Below are 22,126 nucleotides of genomic sequence, written 5' to 3' on the forward strand. Positions count from 1 at the left end.
CTCAGTTGATGGACATTTAGGTTGCTTCCATGTGAAGGCTATTGTAAATAGCTCTACAATGAACACTGGGATGCATGTACCTATTGAAATTTTGGTTTTCTCCAGGTATATGCCCAGGAGTGGGATTGTTGTGTCATATGGTAGTTCTATTTTTAGTTTTTTAAGGAACTTCCATACTGGTCTCCATAGTGGCTGTACCAATTTACATTCCCACCAATAGTATAGGAGGGTTCCCTTTTCTCCACACCCTCTCCCAGCATTTATTGTTCATAGATTTTTTGATTATGGCCCTTCTGACCTGTATGAGGTGATACCCCACTGTAGTTTTGATTTGCACTTCACTAATAGTTAGTGATGTTGAGCATCTTTTCGTGTGTTTGTTGGCCATTAAAAAGTATAATCTAAAATAAAGACAATGTGCTCTCTTCAGCAGAACATATGCTAAAACTGGAGAGATACAGAGAAGATTAGTAAGGCCCCTGTGCAAGGATGACATGTAAATCCATGAAGCATTCCATGTTTTTTTGGTTACCAAGGGAGAAAGAGAGGGGGGAAGGAGGGATAAATTGAGAGACTGAGATTGACATGTACACACTATTACATATAACATAGATAACTAGTACGGACTAACTGTATAGCACAGGGAACTCTTCTCAAAAGTTATGACCTATAGGGAAAATGAATCCAAAAAACAGTGGATACTGTATATGTAGCCATACAGTGGAAATCAGTACAACATTGTAAATCACATCAACTATACTGTAATAAAAATTTGAATAAATAAATATAATAAAGTCAAAAAAAGGTGGAGCTGGGTTGAATGGGACAACAAAAGCAGAAATAAACAAGTGGGACTAAATCAAACATTTCTGCACAGCAAAAAAAAAAAAAAAAGATTCTGCACAGCAAAGGAAACCATCAAGAAAATGAAAAGGCAAACTACAGAATGGGAGAAGATATCTACAAATCATATATCTGAGAAGGGGTCAATATTTAAATATATAAAGAACTAATACAACTCAGCAGCAAAAATAAAAAAGAAAACCCAAACAACCCAATTAAAAATGGACAGAGGAACACAATAGACATTTTTCCAAAGAAGACATACAAATGACCAACGCACATGAAAAGATATATAACATCACTGATCATCAGGGAAACACACATCAAAACACAATGAGCTATCACCTCACACACCAAAAAGACAGCGAACAACAAGTGTTGGTGAGGGTGTGGAGAAAAGGGAACCCTGGTACACTTTTGGTGAGAATGTAAATTGTTGCAGCCAGTCTGCAAAACAGTATGGAGGTTCCTCAAAAAGTTAAAAACAGAACTACATATGATCTAGCAATCCTACTTCTGAGTATCTATTCAAAGGGAATGAAAACAAAGGATCTTGAAGAGATATCTATACTCCCATGTTATTGCAGCATTATTCACAATAGCCAAGCTAAGTGTCAATGAAAAAGTGAATAAAGTTGTGATATAAATATATATACACAATGAAATATTCAACCATGAAAAAGAACATCCTCCGGCTTGCAGGAACACAAATGGAACTTGAGGCATTATATTAAGTGAAATAAATCAAAGACAAATGCTGCATGATATCATTTACATGTAGAATCTAAAAAACCGGAAACAGGGACTAAAATGGTGGTTCCCTAGGGACAGGTGGGTGAGCGTAAAGGGGAGATATGTAGGTCTGAGTATACATACTTTCAGTTATAAAATAAGTAAGTTCTGGGGATCTAATGTATAGCATGATGATTATATTGCTGTTGTCCAGTCGCTAAGTCATGTCCAACTCTTTACAACCCTATGGACTGTAGCACGCCAGGCTTCCCTGTCCTTCGCTATCTCCTGGAGTTTGCATGACGATTATGTAACAGTTATATCATATAATACTGCACTATAATAGTCAAATCAAGCACAGCAAAGAACTTTACAAAAAAATGACAAATCATGAATCCAAGAAACCAGAGGATTCTGTAGCTGAATTTTCAATATAACTCCATATTATTTTTCAGTTAGATATTAGACTACATTCAGTTCAGTTGCTCAGTCATGTCCGACTCTTTGCGACCCCATGAATTGCAGCACGCCAGGCCTCCCTGTTAGAAAGAACTTAAACAAGAAAGAACTCTGCAGTAATTCTCAAGGCCTATTTTTTTGTCCAAGCTGTTCTACAATCACTTTATGTACCACAACAATCACTGAAGTTCTTGGAAACACAGCTTAGGTGGGCAAAGATTTTAGGGACAAAAAACATCCCAGAGGGCACACTGTAACTGTGTTATGGAATGCAAGTGAAAAACTGTCCAGTCACTTTCCTAGTGACATAGAGGCCTAGGGCTAGTCCATACTTAACTCTTCTCAGTTTTTATAGGATAGGATAAGTTAAAAGTGATGTGCATAGGCAAAAACACTGCATAATCTTACACAAAAGTGAGGAGAAGATGGATTATACCTAGGATACTCAGTGGGCTTAAGGAACAGACCGTAATACTCGCCCTAAGAGGTCACCCAGCCTGGCCCTCCAGAGAGGGTTCTCACCCAAAGAGGAGCTCATGCAGACCCTGATGTCAGAGGATTAAAAAAGCATCAGTACTGAACTAGGTGTAAATGCGCAGGTATAAAAGGGACATTGATGGAGGACAGTGAGTCCCTAATTATTGAGAAGTAAACAATTAGTTCTTCTGATATGAAAAGGGGAGATGTGGTAAAGTTTGGTCAGAAATCACTTGTTTGTAAACATTTTCCAACGTAAATGTTCAAGTCAAGATGAGGTCATGATGCCAGGCTCAAAGTGTGCAAAAAGTCTGGTCAGTTTCATATGGAGTGTTACCAGAAGAATTAAATATCAACAGAACTATTTATACACACTCTAAAATTTGTAATTCATAAGTACTGTTAATTAAAGCAATCCAAACAGCAATATCCCCTTTGTAGATACCAATAAAAAATAGAACATTCTAGTGAAAGTTAGATCTGAGGTGCAATGGGAAAGCCTTTAAGCCAAAGAAAAGGCTGGAAGGCAAACACTAGTGAACATGATGAGATTTTTATCATTCTGCCATAATTCCAGTATTACAAATCATACCTCACCACAGTGTTTTTTGGCCACTTCTTCTAGGCGGGACTTTAACAAATTAACACTTTCATTTGACAGACCTTTGGCATTCTTTAATTCTATTTCAGGGACTCTGGAAAAGAAAGAAGAAAGTTACTCTAAAAAGTACAGATTGTTTGCATTAATATTTGCTAATTTTCAAGCTTGGAGCCTGGGGTTTCCGTAAGGGCCTCACTTGTGAACTTCTCTGTACCCCTAGGAACATTTCCTTTCATCTCAAAAGGATTCAACTTTACCCCAGCAACTCTGTTGACACAGCACTCAACATGGAGTCACCTGCAGCCTGTAGGGCAGAAATGGGCTGGCCAGGCGTCAGCGTGGGCTTTCGAGTGCCCTGTTCCCCAAGAGGACCAGACTTACTGGGGCTCAATCAGGTGTCTCTCCAACTCCTGTCTCTGATTTCAGCTTTACAATCTCATTCAAATTTCTAACATCAACTACTATTTACTGCCTTTTAAAAAATCACCCAGCTCTGTGTGTGATTCTAGCCTAGTAACTTCACTATGCACTCCCTTCTTTGGTAATGCTCAATCCTGGCTTGGCCCCTAACAGCAAACTCTGACAGCTTACCCACAAGGGTCTAAGCACTCTGTGATCATCTGCCTGCTCTTAGAATAAAGCAGGATAAGGATAACTATGTGTGAGATGGAGGCACAGTGTTCTATCTAGTACTTCTACAACAGGCTGTGTCCCAGGAACTCATTCTGCTATAAATGAGCTCACTCACTCACGTCACACACACTCTGCAAACTCTGCTATTCCAAGGATGCCTACCACATACTCTTCTTCATCTCTGTAGGGCACAACTAACAGTCAACGCCTTCAACCCAAGGAAAATACAATCAAGGAAAATACAATACAACCCCCCTCCCTTGGGGTTCCTCTTATTTCCAACCACAACACATCCAATAACAACTCTTGAGATTAAGTAGGCTTTATTTAATTTTACAGATGAGAAAATGATTCATCACTTCCCACCAAGCATTTCTGAATAATTCATGGCATTTTACCTTGGTGAAGCCTTTACTATTCACTTATCTATGCATTCTCTCAGTGCTTCATTATGACAGATTACTAGAGTCATCATCTACCTGGGTAGATGGAAATCTTAGAGAAAGTCTATGTAAGGTCCATTTAATCCAGGATTCTCTTTCTCACAGTGGTATAAAGGACTATTTTGCAGAAAAGGAAAGTTTTCCTGCATGATATTATCTCAAAAGATAGGAATGTTTCCCTAAGTCTTACATAGTTTTTTAAAAAAAATCAAGCAGTCATTATATAGCAATATTAACAGACTAACGAAAAATTCATCTGCAACACTAATTAAACACTGTAAAATTTCCAGTGTTCTCTTCATGCCCTTGGTACATAATTCATAAGTTTATGTAGCTGATATTACAATGTTTACTTTTTAACTTTTTAAAACACTTGCATGCTGTTTCTTAAATGATATTTTTACCAAGTGGACACATCGAGATTTACCTGATGAGTTCTCTAACATAGTGGTTCTCAACCAGGGGTAATTATGTTCCCCCTCCAAGGTGACATCAGTCAATGTCAAGAAGGCAAAGAAGCTCTGTGCCCCTCTACATATTTCTTGCCTAAGCATCTCTTCCATCTGGCCAGTCCTGAGTTGTATCTTTGATAACAAACCAGTAACAGTAACTGAAGTGCCTTCCTGAGTTCTGTAAACTGTTCTAGCAAATTATCAGACCTGAGGCGGGGGGAGGGGGTCACAGGAACATGCAAATTTATAGCCAGTTGATCAGAAGTACTGGGACTTGCAACTGGTATCCACATCTCGTCATGGGACTAAGCCCCCAACTCTGCTATCAACAACTATGGACAGTTAGTGTCATAACTGAACTGAACTGTTCAGACACCCAGTTGGTGTCAGAAAAGATACCACCTATTTGGTGTCAGGAAAGATAAGACCTAGAGAGGCACTGTCTTGTTTTTCTTTCATAAAATTAATTACCTTTCAATTAATGCATAAATTAACTTTCTGAATGTCTACTATATTCTACTCTAGGCACAGAGGTTGGGCTAAAATTGGGTTACTAACTTCAGGGAGCTCATCTTGACCTACCTGTATTTTCATAAACTCCATCACCTCTTAAGGTAACAAATTCCATACATTTACCACCCACTGGGTAAGGCAGTATATCCTTTTACTTGTCATTTTCCTTCACAGGCTTCCTGCACAACAAGCTCAATTAAAAAAACATCATCCAGGCCAAATCTGCTTTTCTACATGGAATGTCTGGGAAAAATTACATGGAATATGCATGGTGCTTGAAATGAAGATTACTTGAGCCTTGACAGCTAATGCTTTTGTTTTACTACTGGATCTGAACCCAAGGGGTTATTACCTTCAGGGGGAGTTTAGAAATACATGAGGCTTTTGGCTGTCTCACTGACTGGAAAACTCTTAGGCATTTAATGGGTAGAGGCCAGTGACGTTACACACCCTGCCATCTTCCCAACCCTGAAAGAGGGCGACTAAATCCTTTTCTACTTGGAAGTCAAGGTCTCACTAGGCTCGGAAGGCTACTCTAAGTCCTAATGTAAACTGTACTTTAAAACTAAGTACACAAGGCTTTTATAGTCACTGCACCTTTATCTTTTTTCCCCCCTAAATTGTTCCTCTTCCTAGTTTGTGAAAAATTAAACAAACAAAAGTTAACAGAAGAAGCAAACATTAGTCATGGAGCAAACACTACCACCCATAGAGACGATTAACTAGAAGCCAACCTAACAGGAGACGGGCTTCATGAAAACATCTATTGCTGATGTAGTTCTGATGAATTGCAGGTGATAGGAAATAAAATTTTAAATGGAATGGGGGCCAGAAGGAAAAAATACCATTAACTTCAACCTGTTCCTTTGTTTTCAAAACAGAGAACTGAAATCACATCAAAGCTATTTATAAACAGACTTCTCTGGTGATTCAGACGGTAAAGAATCTGCCAGCAATGCAGGAGACCTGGGTTTGATCCCTGGGTTGGGAAGATCCCCTAGAGAAGGGAACGGCAACCCACTCCAGTATTCTTGCCTTGGGAATTCCATGGACAGAAGCGCCTGGTGGGCTATAATCGATGGGGCTGCAAGAGTTGGATATGACTGAGAGACTAACACACACACTTATAAATGAACTCACACATCTGGATAGGTGGGTGGGCATTTCACTCTCAAATCCACTTTTACATACACTTCTTCACCAGTCAGGCCTTGAGGGTATAGAACTAAATTGATTTCAGGAGGCCCTTTGACCTAAAAGAGAAAAAGAAAATATTTTTTTTCTCTAGAGAGCCAGTCATTAACGACTAAGATAATTATTTCAGCTCAAAAGTTCTACTTTTAAAATATTATACACAGTTTTACTTTATACAGGTGCTTTGGTCACATTTTCCTAAAGCATGGTTTAAAAACAAAACTTGTGCCAGAGAGAGTTCATTTTCCTTTTCAGGTTTCTAAGGAGTGACCTGAAATGTCCCGTGCAGCCTCCATTTATTCAAGTAAGCAGGTGCTGCCCTAGAGACTGAGAGTACAGGGGCAAATCTTGACAGACCAGAAGCCAACTAGCTGACACAAAATAGAGGACATACAGATATTTTCAAATAGTGACCAGTGTTGTAAAGAAAGCAAAGCTGAGTCATGGAACAGAGTGGTGGAGGAGGAGAAGGTATTCAGACAGGCGGGTCAGAGAAGGCCTACTGACGCTTCAAATACTGAGACAACACGTGAAACTCTTGACAAGGAGAAATCTGATAGCTCTTCTAAAACTGTGTATGCTTTCAACCAACTGTTTTTCCCCAAATAACTAAATATTCCATTATCCTTTATTTATATATGCTCTTCCCAAAAAGGATTTGAGGCAGTTTATATAATTTATAAATATAAACCTACCAACTCTGTGAGGTAGATGTCATCTCCACTTTACAGACAAGGCGGTTCAGGCTCAAAGTTTCTTCCTCACAAACACACAGTGGCAAGGCTGGACTTCAAGTCCAACTAAGACACCCAAACCTGTGTCTTTCCCATCAGCCCTCCCTTGTTAATGCCAATCCTGAGTTGTCAGATTGCTAGAGTAAGGAGTTGAAAGGAGTTGAAGCTTGCCTTTGCCTGGGAATGTCAAGGCAGCCAGGGCAAAAAGAGAAATGTGGCATTATCAGAAAAGAGAAAGCATAAAAATTCTTCCAACGGCGACGAAGTATTGAGGCACATTAAATTCTGACAGAACGTGAACCTTACATGTGGCCCTCTGAAGTATACAATCAGCTGTGTATATAAAATACATAAGCTCGGTTTTCATTTATAATAATCCTTGATTTTTTTAAAAAAGCTACTGTAAAAATTCAGTCTGTGTTGGTGGCAAAGGACAGAGAAGAAGGTGGATTTGAGATAAAGCTGACAGAGAGACTGGGCCCTGAGAGAGGAAACCAGAAGGCTAGTGTCTTGTAGAGCTCTAGCTCCTTGATGCGGAGTAGGATGAGGAAAAAGGACATCTGCTGAGAGGAAGCACGAGGACTCCAGGTGGCCTTGCCAAGAGCAGACCCTGGTGTGAGAGGAGTGGGTGCTGGGTGAGGATGAGGCCACAGCAAGTCTACGGCAACTCTTTCAAGGAGGTGTGGGTTCAGGTTAAATTAAAGGAGACAGAGAGTGGGGCCACAGACTGGGGCTGGGGGGTGAAATCAAGGGATAATTTTATTTTGTTCTGTTTTAAAGACGGGAGATACTACAGAGTGTGAGGATGTTGATGGAAATATTATGGAAGAGCGGGAAGGAGACCAAATTAGGATCTGAAGTTGATGGATCCTGGGCAGAACAGAAACAGGCTAGATTGACTGGAGGAGGGGTTTTCCTTCTAGACAGGCAGATGTGAGGGGAGGGAGGAAAAAGCAAGTAGAGGAGGCTTTCCTCTGAGGATCCTCACAGGAGTGACAATGAAACAACCTGTTAAGATTCCCAGTTTCCTGTTTCCTCTTCAACTAAGACACGCTGGCTGTTATCTGCTGTAAAGCAGATACAAATCATATCAGACAGATTTTAACAGGGCAACCATTTATTTACTGAAAGCAGCAAAAATACCAATTCTCACTTGCTAAGAAGGAAAGGACAAACTATTACCTTGACCAGTCTCCTAAATAGCCTCACTTCTGGAAAAGCTTTTCAGTACAGAAATCTTCAAACAAAGCTGATAATGATATAATGAACTCCATGTACTTACCAGCCAGTTTCAATAACGACCCATTTATGGCCAATCTTGGGTATCTATATGTGCCCTATCCCCAAGTGCCATGTTGGATCATTTTGAAGTAAATCGTATCAACCAGTCTTTGCCTGTGTTATTATTATTCACTTCCCAACATCAATCCAATGAAATAGAAAAAGGTATATATCTCCATTTTAGACTCAAAATTTTACCAATGCTTTCTCCAGCAGGTTGAATCTTTAGAAATTTCTCATCTCATAGGCCACAAATTTTAGAGAGACACTACAGTTGCCAACTTGCACTTTTGTCAAGAAAATACTTTTTTGCTCCCTCTCTACTGTAGATATCACTTTAGAAAATAGAGAATATTTTAGCACCAAAAGTAGGAGAAAAGTACAAAAACAGAATAAAGTGTAGTCAATTTAGCTTATATTACTATATCTTCACATATACATTATTCTGCCTTTCATTTTTTAATTTGGCTGAAGACCAACGAAAACTATATTTTAGAATGCAGATGGGGATACTGCTGTAAATCCATACTGACCCACTTAGCTTAGTCAAAATAAATATGAAAATAAGAATATATATATATATATATACACACACACACATATATACTATCTGTAACTGAGTCACTTTGCTGTAAGGCAGAAATAAACACAACATTGCTAATCAACTATACTTTAATAAATTAAAAAAAAATAGAAAATGCCATACAGATAATCTTCTTAAAGTAAAATATCCAAGACCCTGCAGGCCCAAGGAAAAGAGGTGGAAGCCAAGGTGTTAAAACACAAGCACAGTATCTAGGAGCAATAGTAGATTTTCTGTTTTGAAGCAACAACATTGCAGTAGTCTTCTATAAATGAAAGGAGCAAGAGTCACCTGACTACTAATAGATAAGCAAGTTGTGTAAGTAGAAACTACGAATGCAAAGCAAGGGATGAACTTTCCTGGGCTCGGTATAGAGATAAACTTGCAACAAATAGACAACATATGCCACATGAAGGGGGTTATCTCCACACACATATGATAACAAATTTGGTTTAGCATTCCCTTTTCTCTTTATGCAGGAAGTGCAGCGTGTATCTGAACGTAACTGACCTTCTCAGGAAATGGTCCAGGGAAGCCCACATTTCATGTCTGGAGTCACTAGAACAGAAGCCAGCTTCAGAAAAGAGAGGCCATTGGGAGACTTCACATTTTGAAGATATTCTTTAAGAAGTGAAAGTAAAAGTCGCTCAGTCTTGTGTGACTCTTTGTGATCCCATGGACTATACAGTCTGCGGAATTCTCCAGGCCAGAATACTAGAGTGGGTAGCCTTTCCCTTTTCCAGGGGATCTTCCCAACCCAGGTCTCCCACATTGCAGGTGGATTCTTTACAAGCTGAGCCACAAGGGAAGCCCAAGAATACTGCAGTGGGTAGCCTATCCCTTTCCATTGGATCTTCCCGAACCAGGGTCTCTTGTGTTGCAGGCGGATTCTTTACCAACTGAGCTATCAGGGAAGCCCATACCATTCTTTACTAAAGGGGATGCTTAAGAAGGAACAATGAATCAAGGTAAAGACTCCTGGCAACAATCAGGAAAGGAGGTCTCTCTCAGTCACAAGGGGACCACCAGGCAGAACATCAGTATATAAAACAAGGGCCTAAAAAAGTGGTTAGGATCCTGCAAACATTCCTGGGCTGACCCAGCCTTAGGACAAACGCAGGTCTAGTGTTCTAGTTACTTCCATTGCACAGCAACACTAGCAGGACAATGGTGATAATAGTGGTGAGCCCAGATAATGCCAAAGCAAACTTAATGCCAAAGCAAACTCTGAGGAAAGAGTTCGGATACAAAGTGAAGACACTCCTGGACGCATAAAGGTTTCAGTTTTAGGAAATGCATGAGTCCAGTTATGGTGGTTTGGATGAAGGAACAGACCTATGGATACTGATGAATGACATATGTTGGACAAAAATCTAACAACTTGTCCGGTTCTGAGTATCAAGTGAGAACAACCCAAAGAGCAGGACACTGAAGCTACCAGGTGACTAGATACTTAGAAAGCTTTTGTCTTTGGCTGACAGCCTGACTGGGCCAGAATGATATTCTCTTTATGAAGCACAGACTGTGGAGTACTGTTTCCCCAATATCCACTCTCCTTTTATTTCTTTGTAATAGAATCCTCAATTTTTTTTTTAGCTGAATACATTTCCCCTACTTGTCTGCAGCTCAGTGTAGCTACTGGATTAATTTAAAGCCAGTAATATGAAAGACTCATTTGAAAAGACCCTGATGCTGGGAAAGACTGAAGGCGGGAGGAGAAGGAGACGACAGAGGATGAGATGGTTGGAGGGCATCACGGACTCAATGGACATGGGTTTGGGTAAACTCTGGGAGTTGGTGATAGACAGGGAGGCCTAGCTGCTGCAGTCCATGGGGTCACAAAGAGTCGAATGCAACTGAGTGACTGAACTGAACTGAATATGAAAGAACTGTAAGATGCAATTTCCAGGAAGTGACCTTTATTAAAAGAAAGGGATGAAGCTTTTTCATCCCTTTCTCCTTCCAGCTGGCTGGAATGCAGCCATGATGACTGGAGGCCAGACAGCCATTTCAGACCACATAGCAGGCAGTAAGGTTGGTAGAAGAGTAATTCAGAAAAAGCCCTCAGCTCCAGACTTTTACATATAAAAAAACAGACTTTGTTATTTAAAGTTTTCTGTCATATGTAGCTAAACTTAATTTTAACCAGCATAGGCTCACTGGGAAAAAAAAAAAAAAACAAACAGTCAGGGAACAGTGCTTTCAGAGGTAAGAAAAGAAAATTCACCAGGCTTTTCTCAAGAAACTGAGACGCTCCCCTACATGTAAAGAGGCTCTTATGCAAAACATGTTTAGGATACCAAGCATTAGCTCATATTAGGATATTCAAGGATTCCTGGAACTGAACAGGATTTCATTAAAAAGTTCAACAACCAAGATATATTAAAGATTAAGACTGGGTAGGGCATCTTCCATGCCTTTAGAAGATAAACTGTCATTAGAATTTAATGTTGATAAAATCTTTGATTTAACCTCCACAAGGAAATAATGAATTCCTGGAAAAAATATTTGTAGACAGAAAAATACATAGTAAGGGGTAAAAAAAAATTTTGGGGAGCACGTAATGAGAGGAAAGCAATGCAGAACATATTGCTACAAAATAAACAAAATTCTACATGAGGAAAAAGATTTGTTTTGAAGACTGAAAATATAAGTGACAGGAAGCAGTCATGGAAAGAAGGCCACACTATAATAAAATATGAGTAAAATGCTTTTCAACGAGATCATGAAGTTGGATACTCGTCTGAAGTATAATACTATACATGTACTCAGATGCTCAGCTGTGTCTGACTCTCTGCAACTCCTAGTACTATATAGTCCACCAGGCTCTTCTGTTATGGAATTTTCCATGCAAGAATACTTGAGTGGGTTGCCCTTTCCTTCTCCAGGGGTTCTTCTTGACCTAGGGATCGAACACACATCTCCTGCACTGGCCGGCAGATTCTTTACCACTGGGCCACATGGGAAGCCCTTTAATACTACAAAACAGTCAAAAAAATCCTCAAGGTATAAAATGTGAATGAGTAATACAAACTCAGTCCTAAAATATGAAAGGTAATGCTCTAGACTAATTACCACCAGAGTTAAAAAAAAAAAAAGACATTAGCTCTTCAAGAAATAAACCCCAAGTATATTACTACATCCACAAGACTAGCAACACTGACCTGGGGGACCCTCTTTTCAACACTGTGCACACCACCTGAAGAAGTGCCCAGCCAATGCCAGCAGAAACCCCAGTTTCTCAGTCTCAATATGCTTTTCGTGGGTACCTCCTCACACTCACCCCAAAATAAACTGGTATAAGCATGTGTCTATTTCTGCTAAAAGTACCGAAAGGAAGGATGTGCGTGCACTCAGTCGTGTCTGACTCCTGGCAACCCCATGGACTATAGCCCACCAGGGTCCTCTGTCCATGGGACTTTTTGAGCAAGAATACTGGAGTGGGTTGCCATTTCTTCCTCTAGGGGATCTTCCTAACCCAGGGATCAAACCCTCGTCTTCTGGGTCTCCTACATTGCTGGTAGATTCTTTACCTGCTGAGCCACAAGACTATTAAAAAGAATTTTATCGACCATTCCACATAGGAGCACAACTTTTGGTTCCAAGGCATGAGGGTTAATGACAGCCTGTGATTAAAATTCACTGGTTTACAAGATGAGCAGCAGAGTGAGGACAAGGTTTGGGAAATTGATTAAAAATACTAACACAAAAGGGAGAAGGATGGACTGGGAATTTGGGGTTAGTAGATACAAACTATTACATAAACAACAAGGTCCTACTGTCTAGCACAATGAACTATATCTAATTTCCTAGGATAAACCATAATGGAAAAGAATATTGAAAAAAGACTGTATCTACGTGTAAAACTGAGTCACTCTGGTGCACAGCAGAGACTGGCACAACATTATAAATCAACTATACTTAAAGAAAGAAAAACTAACACAATTTTCAATTAACCATGTAAATACACTGAACCATACACTTAAAAATTAAGTTAGTATATTTTATGTTATATATTTTTATCCACAAGCATATAAAACAAGCTATACAATTCAAACCACTTTCAGGTGTTCGGTCTAGAATTGTTATCTAGACTCTGCTAGTCAAATCCCCCTTAAATTTTGATGACAAGACTTGGTTCAGCATGGCCCCATGTTTATTACTTGCTTCTGTTCTCATTTCTTGTAATGAAATTAGTCTGCATAAAAAACAACAAATCTAGAAATAAAGTAACACGTGAAAGCTAGATAATCTGGGCAAGTCTTTAGTTTTAAGTCTATAAAGATGCCAAAAACAAAATAATAATGAGAGTAAAAGCTCTCAGTCATTTTCTGTAACTGATCTTATAAAAATCACCAAGCTCATTCATTCATCTTCTGTTCTCAAGCATTTGCCTATTTGTCAAATGACCAAGAACAAAAAAACAACTGCTAGATTCCTTAAAATTTAATAACTATGACTCCATTTTAAACAAACATTAAAATATTCAAATCTGAGTTCTCCCCAAATTAAATATAGGTAATATAAGTGGAGGTGACAAATAGATTCAAGGGACTAGATCTGGTAGACAGAATGCCTGAAGAACTATGGACAGAGGTTTGTAAAGTTGTACAGGAGATGATGACCAAAACCATCCCCAAGATAAAGAAATGCAAGAAGGCAAAGTGGTTGTCTGAGAAGGCCTTACAAGTTGCTGAGAAAATAAGAGAAGTGAAAGGCAAAGAAGAAAGGGAAAGATAGGCCCAACTGAAGCGAGTTCCAGAGAACAGCAAGGAGAGAGAGATAAGAAAGCCTTCTTAACTGACTAATGCAAACAAATAGAGGAAAACAATAGAACGGGAAAGACTAGAGATCTATGAGAAAATTGGAGATACCAAGGGAACATTTCACACAAAGATAGGCACAGTTTCAGTTCAGTCGCTCAGTCATGTCCGACTCTTTGTGACCCCATAAATCGCAGCACGCCAGGCCTCCCTGTCCATCACCAACTCCCGGAGTTTACTCAGACTCATGTCCATCGAGTCTGTGATGCCATCCAGCCATCTCATCCTGTGTCATCCCCTTTTCCTCCTGCCCCCAATCCCTCCCAGCATCAGTCTTTTCCAATGAGTCAACCCTTCGCATGAGGTGGCCAAAGTACTGGAGTTTCTGCTTTAGCATCATTCCTTCCAAAGAACACCCAGGGCTGATCTCCTTCAGAATGGACTGGTTGGATCTCCTTGCAGTCCACGGGACTCTCAAGAGTCTTCTTCAACACCACAGTTCAAAAGCATCAATTCTTTGGTGCTCAGCCTTCTTCACAGTCCAACTCTCACATCCATACATGACCACTGGAAAAACCATAGCCTTGACTAGATGGACCTTTGTTGGCAAAGTGATGTTTCTGCTTTTGAACATGCTATCCAGGTTGGTCATAACTTTTCTTCCAAGGAGTAAGCATCTTTTAATTTCATGGCTGTAATCACCATCTGCAGTGATTTTGGAGCCCCCAAAAATAAAGTCTGACACTGTTTCCCCATCTATTTCCCATGAAGTGATGGGACCAGATGCCATGATCTTCGTTTTCTGAATGTTGAGCTTTAAGCCAACTTTTCCACTCTCCTCTTTCACTTTCATCAAGAGGCTTTGTAGTTCCTCTTCATTTTCTGCCATAAAGGTGGTGTCATCTGCATATCTGAGGTTATTGATATTTCTCCCAGCAATCTTGATTCCAGCTTGTGCTTCCTCCAGCCCAGCGTTTCTCATGATGTACTCTTCACAGAAGTTAAATAAGCAGGGTGACAATATACAGCCTTGACGTACTCCTTTTCCGATTTGGAACCAGTCTGTTGTTCCATGTCCAGTTCTAACTGTTGCTTCCTGACCTGCATACAGGTTTCTCAAGAGGCAGGTCAGGTGGTCTGGTATTCCCATCTCTTTCAAAATTTTCCACAGTTTCTTGTGATCCACACAGTCAAAGGCTTTGGCATAGTCAATGAAGCAGAAATAGATGTTTTTCTGGAACTCTCTTGCTTTTTCAATGATCTAGCGGATGTTGGCAATTTGATTTCTGGTTCCTCTGCCTTTTCTAAAACCAGCTTGAACATCTGGAAGTTCACAGATCATGTATTGCTGAAGCCTGGCTTGAAGACTTTTGAGCATTACTTTACTAGCATGTGAGATGAGTGCAATTGTGTGGTAGTCTGAGCATTCTTTGGCATTGCCTTTCTTTGGAATTGGAATGAAAACTGAACTTTTCCAGTCCTGTGGCCACTGCTGAGTTTTCCAAATTTGCTGGTATATTGAGTGCAGCACTTTCACAGCATCATCTTTCAGGATTTGAAATAGGCACAAGAAAGGACAAAAACAGCAAGAACGTAACAGAAGCAGAAGAGATTAAGAAAAAGTGGCAAGAATACACAGAACTATACAAAAAAGGTCTTAATGACCCAGATAACCATGATGGTGTGTTCACTCACCTAGAGCCAGACATCCTGGAGTGTGAAGGCAAGTGGGCCTTACGAAGCATTACTAAACAAAGCTAGTGGAAGTGACAGAATTCCAGCTAAGCTATTTCAAATCCTAAAAGATGATGTTAAAGTGCTGCACTCATTATGCCAGCAAACTTGGGAAATTCAGCAGTGGCCACAGGACTGGCAAAGGTCAGTTTTCATTCCAATTCCAAAGAAAGGTGCCGGAGTCCAGCTCCATCAGCCAGGGAATCAGCCTGAAGGGATGAGCGGTGTCGGCGGGAAATGATGTAGCCTCTGATTGGAGGTACATAAGGGACTACATGTTTATTTCAAGCATCAGGTTCTCTTTTATATTTTTTCAAAAGCATTACTGAAAGGTTTGAGATTTTCAGTTTCCCCTCACCCAGATTATTGTCTCATTGTTGCCCTTCAAACAGAGTTCCTGCTTCAGCGATTGAGAATCACTGTTTACTTGTGATTACATTGTAACTCATGCTTATGTCTGGGCTGCATACCATATTCCTCAGTTTATTTCTTATCTTTCTAAATCCTGCTTGCCCCTAGTATCCTAAGCTCACTATCTCCTTAAAAAGGCTTCTAACTATTTTTAATTATTCCTAAACCCTAAACTCAGCAAACTTCCTTTGCCATAAACACTTCCCTCACAAATAGGTCTCAGATAACAATCCTTCCCATGGCCTCAAGCTGCGGCCTACCTGCTCATCCTGGGACATTCTTTGTAAAAATCTTTGAACAAATGTCAGTGGTTACTTTATAGATTATTTTCTGGGCACAACTGCAGAAGGCTTTGTGCTTTTCTCACGCTTCTCTCAGGAACAATAAGCACCTTAACATTCTTTCCAGCCAACTCAACCGAAGAAAGGAAAGAACAAGGCAGAATCACAAAACTTAACTCTTTCATCCCGGGTCCATGACTGTGGAATGAGGAGAGGGGGCTGGGGCTATGCCTTCATTTTGTCAGTAATGCCTAAAACGGCTCCCGACAGAAAGGGACTCCTGAAGAAGGTTCAAATTACCATACAACTGCACTCACTCCACATCCCAGCAAGATCATGCTCAAAATCCTTCAAGCTAGGCTTCAGCAGTACATGAACCAGGAACTTCCAGATGTACAAGTGAATTTGGAAAAGGCAGAAGAACCAGAGATCCAATTGCCAACATATGCTGGACATAGAAGAAGCAAGAGAATTCCAAATAAACATCTACTTCTGCTTCATTGACTATGCTAAAGCCTTTGACTGTGTGGATCACAACAAACTGTAGAATATTCTTAATGAGACGGGAATATCCATGAGAAACCTGTCTGCAGGACAAAAAGCAATAGTTAGAACTGGACATGGAACAATGAACTGGTTCAAAATTGGGAAAGAAAAACGTCAAGGTTTCTATATTGTTACCCTGCTTATTTAACTTATATGTAGAGTACATCATGCAAAATGCCAGGCTGGATGAAGCACAAGCTGGAATCAAGACTGCTGGCAGAGACAGAAATACCAACAACCTCAGATAAGCAGATGATATCACTTTAATGGCAGAAAGTGAAGAGGAACTACAGAGCCTCTTGATGAAGGTGAAAAAGCAGACTGAAAAATCTGGCTTAAAACTCAACATCCATAAAACTAAGATCATGCCATTTGGTCCGATCTCTTCATGGCAAATAGATGAGGAAAATGTGGAAACAGTGTCAGATTTCATTTTCTTGGGCTCCAAAATCACTGCAGATGGTGACTGCAGCCATGAAATTAAAAGACGCTTGCTCCCTGGAAGAATAGCTGTGACAAACCTAGACAGTGTATTAAAAAGCAAAGACATCACTTTGCCAACAAAGTTCTGTCTAGTCAAAACTATGGTTTTTCCAGCAGTCACACATGGATGTGAGTGCTAGACAACAAAAAAGGCTGATCACCTAAGAATTGTTGCTTTCTAACTGTGGTGCTGGAGAAGACTCTTGAGAGTCCCTTGGACTGCAAGGAGATCCAACCAGTCAATCCTAAAGGAAATCAGTCCTGAATATTCACTGGAAGGACTAATGCTGAAGCTGAAACTCCAAATCTGTGGCCAACTGATGCAAAGAACCAACTCATTGGAAAAGACCCTGATGCTGGGAAAGACTGAAAGCAGGAGGAGAAGTGGATGACAGAGGATGAGATGATCTGATCCTTATGAAGCCAGTCTACTCTTATGCAATGCAAAGGTGGCATTTCACATTAGTGGGAAAGATTCATACTCAGAGGTAAGAACTTAAAAAAAAAAGTTGAAGGAAGCCTTTAAAAAAGTCATGAAAGATTTAAAAGAAAGCCTTAAAGAATTCATTTTTGGTAACACTGGAGCAGGGAAAAAACAAACCACAGGGACTGCATAACAACAATAAAGAAAAAAAGATCATTTTGACTATATTGACTATAAGTTTTTAAAAACTGCATAAATTACCTAAATATCAAAATTTATAATAATTAGGGAAAAATATTTTCAATATAATAACCTAAAATGCTAATTTTCTCAACACATAAATTAACATATAAATAGTATGCCTCAAGATATAAATAGCTCTGACAAATGAATGAGAAAATATACAACAGAGTATAAAAATAAACTAAACAACATGAAAAAGTTCACAGAAAAAAAACCATGGCTTACAGACAAAGGTGATCCTAATAACTTATAACTAAAGAAGTAAACATGTTTCATCTATTTATTGGCAAAGATGAAAAAGTTGGACATCTACAATGTTGGTGAAGATGTAGGTAAAGAAGTACTTACACTATTGGTGGGCCCAGAAACAGAAGCAAGGTTTTAGGAGGGAGGTAATAGCTATCAAATTATAAATGAGCAGGCCTTTGGCTGACAGAAGAGTAGCCAAGATAATTAAGTTAACAATACATTTATAACTTCAGAGGAAATTCTATTTTAAACTAGCAGTGAGTGTCCAAACTTTAGTATGTAAAACAGTTTTTAGCACGTATTCCCAAAATGTTTCTTTATTAATGATATATATATGCTACTAAACGAAACTCTACCTTATAATACATCTCCCAAAAAGAAGTTTAAAAAACTTCAGATGTTTAAGAAATTAAAGTTTACTCAGGTCAATAATCTTGAGCTGAATTTACTGGCAGCAAATTTGGCCTGAACTGACATGAGGCTATTAATAGTCTTTATACATTCCATTGAGGGTGAACATGAATATTCACATGTTTCACTGTGCTTGATTCTGGATGCTGCTCCAGACATTGAGGGAAAGAAAGGGAAGCTGCTCAGTCGTGTCCCACTCTTTGCAAGTCCATGGACTGTAGCCTACCCCGCTCCTCCGTCCATGGAATTTTCCAGGCAAGAGTACTGGAGTGGGTTGCCATTTCCTTTTCCAGGGGATCTTCCTGACCCAGGGATCAAACTCGGTCTTCCGCATTGCAGGCAGACGCTTTACCACCTGAGCCACCAGGGAAGCCACTGAGGGAGGTACGAGACAAGTATGGAATGTACACACATGGCCACAAACACAAACACTTCCAGTTCTGAAACCCATCAAGCCTCAGGGTTTGGATAAAGGATTGTGGACTTGAATAATCTCCCCCTAAAGATTGGCAAGTAAAAAGTACCTGTTGAATGATTACATTCTTTTCTTTTAACTTTTTAAAACTTTTTAAAAATTGAAGTATAGTTGATTTACAATGTTGTGTTAATTTCTGCTGTAGAGCCGAGTGACTCAGTTATACACATATATACACTCTTTATATTCTTTTCCATTATGTTGTATCCCAGGATACTGAATAGAGTTCCCTGTGCTATACAGGAGGATTTTGTTGTTTATCCATTCTATATGTAATAGTTTGCATCTACTAACCCCAAACTCCTAGTTTATCCCTTCCCCATCCCCTCCCTCTTGGCAACCAGAAGTCTGTTCTCCATGTCGAATGACTACCTTCTGATTCATCCTTATAACTACCAATTAGCTGCTTGTGGGGCCTAGCAAAGTGTTAAGGATATTTGCCCATGTACCTCAGGGTACAGCTATCTGAATTCTTCTGCCTGCCTCTTACACTCTTGGTAAAGGCTACCAGCCATAAATTGAGATTACTGGTATCCCCACAAGCAGTTCCTTGTTCTTTCCTGTTTTCTTGCAGTCTTAGGACCAGATAATTAAGCTGTGTAAACTAAATACACTGTCTCTGAATGAAGTCTTAGGAGCTTTGTATTGAGTCTCAATGTACACTTTGTGACACATTTTAGTTACACTTCCTGGTTCTCAAGGTAACTGAGAAGTTACCAGATCACCAGAAAGTTACCTTATTCTTTTATTATAAGTATGTATGAAAGTGAAAGTGAAGTTGCTCAGTCGTGCTGACTTTTTGCGACCCCCTGGATAGTAGCCTGCACCAAGCTCCTCCATCCATGGGATTTTCAAGGCAAGAGTACTGGAGTGGGTTGCCATTTCCTTCTCTTAAGTATGTATAAGGGGAATATTAACATTTCTACTATTTCAGTCTTAATTCTTGAAATTAAGTACTAGGAAAGTAAGCTCCCTGAAGGATGAGGGTTTGGTTTGGTTTGTGCTGGACTATATTCTGAATACCTAGAACAATAGTTAAGGAAGGAACACACTGGGTGAGAGGGAGAATGTTTTGCCCTGACAGCTCCAGAAGATCCTAGATATTGAGCAAATCCTGCACGTGCTGATAAAGTGCATGTTGTAAAAAGCCAAGACTTAAAGGCAGATGAAGAAAGGTACCACTTAAAAAAAAAATACTATAGATAACAATAGTTTGGTAGATAATGCTTCAAGGATGAGGGAAAAAAACTGATCAGCAGCTTAAAATGTGCCTTAACTTATTTCCAGACAAAAAGGAAACTATTTTAGCCAAATGCCATTTTAAAAGGTTTGGACTCAGCACACTCCCTCTTCATTACAGCTAAGAAGAATATATTCCATACTCTTGAAGGACAGGCACAAAGGAAAGTTCCTCCACACCGCACAACACAGTGAGGACGCCCGAGGGGTACAGCGTAATTAATTACACGGCTAACAGTCCTGAACACATACCGGAGGGTGAGACTTCTGATTAAGGACATCAATAAGATCTGTGCAAGAGCCCTCAAAGCGTTCCCAAAGTTGCAATGGGTCCCCATGAATGGGCTGTCGTCAAACCCAAGGAGACAAGACAGTAAGGAGGCAGGTATGTTATGGAACGTCAGGGGGAATAAGAAGCAAGGCCAGGTAAGACGGGAGCCGATTTAGGAGAAACGCTGTTAAGAGTACTTGTCCCAGGCAGGGGTTCTGAAGACCCGCCGTGCGGCTGCGGGTGCAAGGACAAAAAGTGAGCGCGGGTGGATCGTAAGGGATGAAAGGGCTCCAGAATACGAAGGTGGGGGGGGGGGTCGGGTGTTCGCTTCCGGCAAGGCCGGGCGGGCCTAGCCGGGGTAGATCGCGCCAAGGGAGGCTGGGCCGCAGCACGCCAGCCCCGACCAGACATGCCAAGTTCCTACCCGTCCGCGCGCGTCCGGCCGCAGGTCCTGGAAGTCGGCGCCATAGATGGCCTCCAGGGCCTGCAGCTCGTGGTCCTGTCGTTGCGGGTAGCTCTCCGGCGGCTCGTCCCGGCCACGCCCGGGGGCCCCGCGGCCCCCGGCCATAGCAGTCCTGTGAGCCTGGAAGAACGGCCTGGCGGTAGCGTGTGGGCCCCAGGCTCCACTCCGGGGGCGGGATCGTGGGCGGGGCTTCTAGCCGGGGCGGGCCTTCTAGCCGGGGCGGGCCTGGGGCGAGTCTCCGAACCGGAGGCGGGGTCAGGGATGAGGTTAGGGGCTCTACGCTAGCGAAAAAGATCCGAGCTGGAGTTCCACGCCCGCAGTGGGCGTGTGGGCGGGGCGCTGAGTCCCGGGCCCGGTCAGAGTTGGGGTGGGTCCCTCCGGCACGAAGACTAGTATTGCTGTGTGCTGTGCGCTCAGTCGTGTCCGACTCTTTGCGACCTCATGGACTGTAGCCCACCAGGCTCCCCTGTCTGTGGGATTCTCCAGATAAGAATACTGGAGTGGGTTGCCATTTCCTTCCCCAGGATAGTCCTGTTAGCGCGCTAACAGCAGTGGTGTGTGAGCGAACCTGCGGGAGTTTGGCCTACATTTTTCTGGGGGAACCTGAGCGGAGGAACTTGCAGGAACAAGAGAGATCAGATTAATCAGAATGGAATGATAATGCCAAAGGGTATGGTTTTCACGAAATAAGTCTCTAACAGAAGTGGCTGTTGGAACTCCTTTACTCTTGCAAGGGTAAGAGAGGAAACAGTCAGACTTTGATGGATTTCCCAGCCGCTTTGACTCACCTTAAACCTTCCCAGAAGACGACCAGGAGTAAAAATTGTGACCAATACTCCTTCACCCCTGTTTTATACCCTCACACTCGTCCCCTTAATTATCGATTCAACATCGTAGTGCATGTTCTTTGTCCCTATCTGCCCACCCTGTACCACCATGCAGTTTCAACTGAAAAATGTTGTTCTACTCAGACATCTTATGAGCAACGTTCCCAGGAAGAGAATTATATTGCTTGCCCAGTTTGCTTGATGCAAATTTAAGAGGTCTCTCTGTTGTGTGCTGTCTCCAATCATATTTTTTCAAGTTTATAAAACAACCTATCTACCTGGACCTTGTCATTGCATTTCATCTTCAGTTGGCTACTAATGCTGCATATTGATTTAGAATAATCATATTATATTACCTCAA

At 40.9% G+C, this 22,126-nt stretch overlaps 1 protein-coding gene and 1 non-coding gene across 6 annotated transcripts in view; one reads left to right on the forward strand and one right to left on the reverse strand.

Moving 5' to 3' along the window:
* Positions 1-21,122, reverse strand: part of EIF2AK4 (eukaryotic translation initiation factor 2 alpha kinase 4) — a 101,929-nt gene extending 80,807 nt beyond the window's left edge. For all 5 annotated transcript variants that reach the window (XR_005718741.1, XR_005718740.1, XM_040226957.1 and 2 more), the window contains exons 1-3: positions 20,900-21,122; positions 6,294-6,406; positions 3,104-3,206 (exon numbers count right to left, since the gene is read on the reverse strand). Coding sequence is in view for 3 of the 5 variants with exons in the window: in XM_040226957.1 (XP_040082891.1) it covers positions 3,104-3,206; positions 6,294-6,406; positions 20,900-21,043 (360 nt within the window). In the remaining 2 variants the exon portion in view is untranslated. The remainder of the gene's footprint in view (positions 1-3,103; positions 3,207-6,293; positions 6,407-20,899) is intronic.
* On the forward strand, positions 420-524 carry LOC120853823. The gene has a single exon (XR_005718875.1). It is a non-coding gene; the product is annotated as a U6 spliceosomal RNA (small nuclear RNA).
* Positions 21,123-22,126: the final 1,004 nt, after the last annotated feature.

The sequence above is a fragment of the Oryx dammah genome, unplaced genomic scaffold (genome assembly GCF_014754425.2).
Source record: "Oryx dammah isolate SB20612 unplaced genomic scaffold, SCBI_Odam_1.1 HiC_scaffold_26, whole genome shotgun sequence".
In the NCBI taxonomy this organism is placed as follows: Eukaryota; Metazoa; Chordata; class Mammalia; order Artiodactyla; family Bovidae; genus Oryx; species Oryx dammah.